At 59.2% G+C, this 6,717-nt stretch overlaps 1 protein-coding gene across 1 annotated transcript in view; it reads left to right on the plus strand.

Moving 5' to 3' along the window:
- CHMP2A (charged multivesicular body protein 2A) overlaps positions 1 to 6,497 on the plus strand; it is a 7,242-nt gene extending 745 nt beyond the window's left edge. The window contains exons 2-7 of the mRNA XM_034789302.1: positions 2,218 to 2,303; positions 3,413 to 3,602; positions 4,101 to 4,280; positions 4,586 to 4,716; positions 5,267 to 5,328; positions 5,714 to 6,497. Of these exons, the coding sequence (XP_034645193.1) occupies positions 3,435 to 3,602; positions 4,101 to 4,280; positions 4,586 to 4,716; positions 5,267 to 5,328; positions 5,714 to 5,835 (663 nt within the window). The 5' untranslated portion in view covers positions 2,218 to 2,303; positions 3,413 to 3,434 and the 3' untranslated portion in view covers positions 5,836 to 6,497. The remainder of the gene's footprint in view (positions 1 to 2,217; positions 2,304 to 3,412; positions 3,603 to 4,100; positions 4,281 to 4,585; positions 4,717 to 5,266; positions 5,329 to 5,713) is intronic.
- Positions 6,498 to 6,717: the final 220 nt, after the last annotated feature.

Consider the following 6,717-nt stretch of genomic DNA (forward strand, 5'->3'; position numbering starts at 1 on the left):
AGGGAGGAGGGGTGGGGAGGGTTAGGGGTTAGGAGGGCTGGGTGTAGGGAGGAGGGGTGGGGAGGGTTAGGGGTTAGGAGGGCTGGGTGTAGGGAGGAGGGGTGGGGAGGGTTAGGGGTAAGGGGGCTGGGTGTAGGGAGGAGGGGTGGGGAGGGTTAGGGTTTAGGAGGGCTGGGTGCAGGGAGGAGGGCTGGGGCATAGTGGGGAGGGGTAGGGGGGCTGGGAGGAGGGCTCTGGAGGGCCCAGCTGTGGGAGGGGGCCAGGTGGATTAATTGAAATTACCTCATGTGAAGCCTCTATTAAAACCATTGATTTTAATCAACTTTTCTCTTTGGGTGCCAGTTACTTTCCAAAGATAGGGGCATCTCCCCCCCTTCCCCCCCAGGTGTGGTCACTAGACCCATTCACACATATTGGTTTACAGCTAATAACAGAGCTTGGATGCCAGAAGTGGGACATGTTTGTGCTACCTAGGAGGGCTCCCTATAATTATATATGTTTGTTTAAGTAATTATATAGCTTAATATTCTCAAATTCTTATGAATTAATTGGCCTTTTTCACTATGTTAGTAAATAGCAAATGCCCAATGGCTTATCTCCTAGAGAATTAACTGCTCACCCAGGATTTGTGTCAAGCTGCATTTGGATGGTAACTGGAGTTTTAACTACCCGCACAAAACCACATCTAAAATGTACTTTTATTAACCAAAACAACCCTAAGTGTTTTAGATCCATAAATGTCTCATATCAGAACATTTTTCATGTTTACAGCAAAATGATTCGTTATTAACCAGAGGGTTTAACTGTCCTCAGTTAATTAAACTGATTATTTCAAATCATCCTGGGGGAAAATTTTCAGATGTGCCCAAGTGAAAGTGACTGAGCTTAAGTTCCTACTTACGTCTCTTGAAAATGAGTCTCCTAAATTTCAGAGTAGCAGTTTCAGAGTAGCAGCCGTGTTAGTCTGTCTCCGCAAAAAGAACACTGATGAAGTGGGTTCTAGCCCACGAAAGCTTATGCTCAAATAAATTTGTTAGCCTCTAAGGTGCCACAAGTACTCCTGTTCATTTTCCTAAACAGCTAGCAGCAAATATCTCCAACGGCTGGTGATGGGACACTACATGGGTAGGGAGTTACTACAGCAAATTCTTTCCCAGGTATCTGGCTGGTGGTTCTTGCTCACATGCTCTGGATCTAACTGATTGGCATATTTGAGGCCGGGAAGGAATTTTCCTCGGGGCCAGACTGGCCGAGACCCTAGGGGTTTTTTGCCTTCCTCTGCGGCATGGGGCGTGGGTCACTTGCAGGGTTAAACTAGTGTATATGGTGGAATCTCTGGCACTTGAAGTCTCTAAATCATGACTTGAGGACTTCAGTAACTCAGGCAGAGGTTAGGGGTATATTACAGGAGTGGGTGAGTGAGGTTTAAATTAAATTATTGGAGATATCCTATCTCCTAGAGCTAGAAGGGACCTTGAAAGGTCATCGAGTCCAGCCCCCTGCCTTCACTAGCAGGACCAAGTACTGATTTTGCCCCAGATCCCTAAGTGGCCCCCTCAAGGATTGAACTTACAACCCTGGATGTAGCAGGCCAATGCTCAAACCACTGAGCTATCTCTTCTCCCCCCCCCCCCCCCCCGCCCGGTTCTGTGGCCTGCAATGGTTCCTTCTGACCTTGAAGTCTGAGTATAATTACTTTGGCTGAGCCATTGGGCTGTATTTATAAAGCTTGACCTCAGGTGTTGGATATCCCCTCCCCCCCCCCCCCCCCCCAATTCCTTGTGTAGAAAAACTGCTTTGAATGCAACCTTTTTGGTAGAGGCTCGTGGGTTCAGCATATATACTTGGTATTTAAGCATTTGAAGAGATTATCATAAGTTTAGGCCTTAACATACTTCGTATTAAATTCAGATTTTGTTTTAAAAAGAAAAATGTATGATAATTTAACACACAAAATAAAACAAACTCTGGTTTAAATTAAAAAATCTGATTTCAGCAAAAAGGATTGATTTGTATCCAGCCTGGCGTGGGGGCTGAGGCCTGGAGCAGTGTGATGGCAGCAGGGGGTCTTGGGGGCATAACCCTTCCTAGGCCACCGGGGCTGTGCCCTCTCCTGCAGTGGCACTGGGCAGCGTGTCCAGCCAGAGCAGGACTCCAAACCCAGGCCTCAGAGAGATCTTTCCACCACCACTAACCTTCCCCATCCTGTCTCTGCAGCTCGCTCTGTGTGTGCGCACCTGACTCCAGCGTTTCCTGCCTCCTCCAGCCGCCACCCCCTGTAACGAGCCTGCTTTCTCCCCTGGGTGAGTACTGTGCTGGCTGGCTGGCCCTGAGCGCCTCCCGGGGTTGGGGGTAGTGTTTCTCCTTCGTTCCCAGGGGCAGCACTGCTAGCAGCTGGGATCAGCTGTGGCCCCAAATCAATGGGGTTGAGTCTGTGCCCAGCTCCTGCAGAGCAGGTTGTCCTGTCTGTGGAGGTGCGTGAATGGAGCGTGGCCGGGGAGGGTCTCCCTGGGGTGAAGTCCAGGTTCCCTCCCTCCAACGGAGCTGTCTACTGCTCTGTCACCTCTCCTCCCTTAGAGGCAGCCAGCCCCCTTCACCGTGCCCCCCCTGCCCAGGTGGGGTCGCCAGGCAGGTCCCTATTGCGTGTGCAGCCTGCAGCTGGGTCTGGCTCCTCTCCCAGGATCTGCTGGGCCAGGGAAGGGTCCAGTTGGGCTGGGCCTGACCCTGGGACTGGCAGAGCAGCAGGCACCAGCTTACCAAGCAGGTGCTTGGGGCGGCCCCTTCGGAGAGGGGCGGCTCTTCCAGCTGTTCAGCGGCAATTCGGCGGACGGTCCCTCACTCCTGCTCGGAGCGAAGGACCTTCCGCCGAATCGCCGCCGCAGATCGCCATCGCGGCTTGCTTTTTTTTTTTGGCTGCTTGGAGCAGCCAAAACCCTGGAGCCGGCCCTGCACAGCAGTGCCCTGGGTGTGTCGGGATAGGCTGGGCTGCTGGTGGGAAATGCACAGAAGTTGTGGCAGGGTGCACCCGGAAAAGTGCTGTGGGGGAGGGGGGAATGGGACAGAGGGAGCCCCCTGTGCACCCAAGACAGCTGTAGATGAAGGAGCCAGCCCCACAGATACTCCTGCCTTGTTACCATTGCATGGCCTGGAAGGGGACAGCCTGGCCCAGCCAGCTTTGCAGGGAAGAGCCTGGTTCCAGAGAACCCAGCTCTGAGCCCCCAAGGGGGTAGAGGTGCCCTGCCCCGCCCCCTGGGATGTGGGGCGGAGACTAGCCCTGACCAGCTGTCTGCCCCACTCACTGTCAGATCCAAAGGATTCGCTCCCCATCTCCCAGCCTGGGCTGCTCAGGGGCTCCCCTAGCTGTCTCCCTCCTGGCAAGTTCCTGAGCTGCTGCTGTCCCCCACGGCCACAGGCCGCCCCTTGTCCCGTTCAGGATGGACCTGCTGTTCGGGCGCCGGAAGACGCCAGAGGAGATGCTGCGGCAGAACCAGCGGGCCCTGAACCGGGCCATGCGGGACATGGATCGCGAGCGGCAGAAGCTGGAGACCCAGGAGAAGAAGATCATCGCCGACATCAAGAAGATGGCGAAGCAGGGACAGATGGTGAGCAAGGGGCAGGGCCAGGGGGGAGCATCTCTAGCTTGAGCCCAACCTGTCCCCCTCAGGGCGGGGTGAGGGTCATGGGGGGTGGGGGTGTCTCCAGCTGTAACCCACCCAGAGTGGAGGACACAGTGAAGAGCATGGGGGTGTTCCTCGCTGTAACCCATCCCCCGACAGGACACGGTGAAGAGCATGAGGGATGAGGACTATGAGGGGAGGGGTTGTGTGGGATCTCTGGCTGTAATCCATCCCCCCAGCAAGATGTGGTGAAGAGCATGGGGGATGAGGGCTATGCGGGGAGGGGGTGTGGTCTCTGGCTGTAGTTCGTCCCCCTGGCAGGATGCTGTGAAGAGCAGGGGGGATGAGGGCTATGGGGGGAGGGTGTGTGGGGTCTCTGGCTGTAACCCATCCCCCCAGCAGGACGTGGTGAAGAGCAGGGGGGATGAGGGCTATGGGGGGAGGGTGTGTGGGGTCTCTGGCCGTAACCCATCCCCCTGGCAGGACGCGGTGAAGATCATGGCCAAGGACCTGGTGCGAACCCGGCGCTATGTCAAGAAATTCATCATGATGCGGGCGAACATCCAGGCCGTGTCGCTCAAGATCCAGACCCTCAAGTCCAACAACTCCATGGCCCAGGCCATGAAGGGCGTCACCAAGGCCATGGCCACCATGAACAGACAGGTACGTGGGCAGCGGGGCAGGAGTGCTGGCCATGGGGGGAGCTCCTGGCTACTCCAGCCAGGCCTCTCCCAGCAGGGGGCACTGTGGGGTGCGGGGCAAGGTTCTGACCCATGCGTGGGGGTCCCTGGCTACTTCAGCCTCACTTCTCCCAGCAAGGGGTACTGTGGGGAGCAGGGCAGTGTGCTGGCCACGGTGCGTGGGCTCCTGGCTACCTCAGCCTGGCCTGTCCCAGCAGGGGGCGCTTTAGGGCCAGTCCATTTGATTTCCCCAGGGCAGTGACTGTATATTCCCCCCCCCCCCCCCAGCTCAAGCTGCCCCAGATCCAGAAGATCATGATGGAGTTTGAGAAGCAGTCGGAGATCATGGACATGAAGGAGGAGATGATGAATGATGCCATCGATGATGCCATGGGGGACGAGGATGATGAGGAGGAGAGGTGGGGGGAGCAGGGCAGGGAGGACTAGCTGGCTCGGGGGGTGGGGGAGGGGAAATGGGGCATGGGGCCTTTCCCCGCTAGTGACTGCCTGCTCCCATCTGGCCCCAGGGTGGGGATCTGGCTGGCTCAGGAGGGTGGGGAATGGTACCCCAGGGCCTTTCCCCCTAGGGGGCGCCAGTTCTCATCTATCGCTGGCGCAGAGGGGTGGGGAATGGCCCTTTTTCCCCTCCACGGGGTGCTGGCTCCCATCCATCCCCAGGGCCCATCAGCAGGACAGTGACAGACTGAGCCCCCAGAGGGGTTCCCCAGGCCGAGCAACACCCTTGGGGTGGGGATGAGCTCACCCAGCTAGTGCCCGCTCCAGGGATACACCAAGCGCATTGTCCTGGTACCTCTCCCCAGGTGTGTGGGGACCGGGGCTGCTGGGTGAGTGGGGTGTTGGCTTCTCCTCTCCAGCCTGGTTATCTGGGGGCGTGGCTCTTTCCCCTCTGTGTGGGGGGGTGGGTCTTGGCCGTGTCCCTGCTCTCACCCGCCCATCTCTGCCCCCCAGCGATGCTGTGGTGTCCCAGGTGCTGGACGAGCTGGGCCTGACCCTGACGGATGAGCTCTCCAGTGAGTATTCCAGCTGCGGGTGTTGGGGGGAAGGGCTCTGGCAGGAGGCACTCACAGGCCCGGGGGGGCTGGGAGCCAGGTCCCCCTGCGGCTGGGTCATGGGGGAGCATAGCTGCCGGGGGCGCTGGGCAGTGTGGGGGAGGCCTTTGCTGCCTGACCCTGCCAGTGCCTGGGAGATGGGGGGGCTGTGGGGTGCTCTGGGTGTGCTGCCCCCCGTCCCTGCAGACCTGCCCTCGATGGGAGCCTCGCTCGGGGGGGGGGTTGTGGGGTGCTCTGGGCGGGCTGCCCCCTCCCCCGCAGACCTTCCCTTGATGGGGGCCTCACTCATTGGGGGACTTGGGGGCTGTGGGGTGCTCTGGGCGGGCTAACCCTCCTCTCCCCACAGACCTGCCCTCGACGGGGGCCTCGCTCAGCGTGACGGCCGGGAAGAAGGCCGAGCCCTCCGCGGCGCTGGCGGATGCCGATGCCGACCTGGAGGAGCGGCTGAAGAACCTGCGCCGGGACTGAGGGGCTGGGGCTGCCCCCCTCTCTCCCCACACCGTGCTGTCCTGGGTACCCCACCCACTGCTGGCCTCTGCTCTCCACACCCCAGGGGCTGCGACTGCTGCCTCTGCCCTTCTCTGGGCACCTCCCCCAGCCACCCCTCTGCCTAGGTGGGGGGACTAGGTGGTGGGGTGGAGTCCCCTACCCCAGGGTATGGGGGGAAGGGGTCAGCTATGGGGCTGCTGTGGCTGTCCAGGGGGTGGGGGAATCATTTCTGTGGGCTTGGGGGGCTCTTAACCCTTTAGCTTCCAGCTCAAGTACACTACAGGTGGGGGGTGTCTTTTCTACAATGGCCGTCACCCCCCAGGAGCTGCCAGGTCAGGCTGGATTCACCCGCCCCCCCCACAGAGGGAGGGAGGCTGGCTCTGGGGAGAAGCAGGTCGGCAGATGCCCTACCAGCCCAGGGATATATATGTGTGCGCTTTGGGGGGCTGGGCTTATAGGATGGGGGCAGCTGGGTGCACCCACTAGAGCCTGGTTCTGGGGGGCACAGGCTGGGAGCCCCCCCTCCTGGCACGGAGCTCTCCATCCTGTGCAGGGGGTGGGGGGCTGCGCTGAGACCCTCCTGTCTCCATCTGCTGGCTGGCTGGGGGGAGGGGCTGTAATAAAGGCTGTACATTTGTATCTATGGTGCCTGCTGGCTGATTCTTGCCCCATAGATGGGGGGCGGGGGGGCTGACCAGGCAGAGCCCCCGCCATCTCCTCTGCAGTGAGTTGGGGGTTGAGGGGGAGCTGTCCTATGCGGCTGCCTCCCCCTGGGTTGGAGCAGTGGAGGGGCCATGGGGATCCCCTCACCTGCTCTGAGCACTCAGCCCCCCCTTTGCTGCTGGCCTTCCCACATCTCCC

Source organism: Trachemys scripta, chromosome 14 (genome assembly GCF_013100865.1).
Source record: "Trachemys scripta elegans isolate TJP31775 chromosome 14, CAS_Tse_1.0, whole genome shotgun sequence".
NCBI classification, from domain to species: domain Eukaryota; kingdom Metazoa; phylum Chordata; order Testudines; family Emydidae; genus Trachemys; species Trachemys scripta.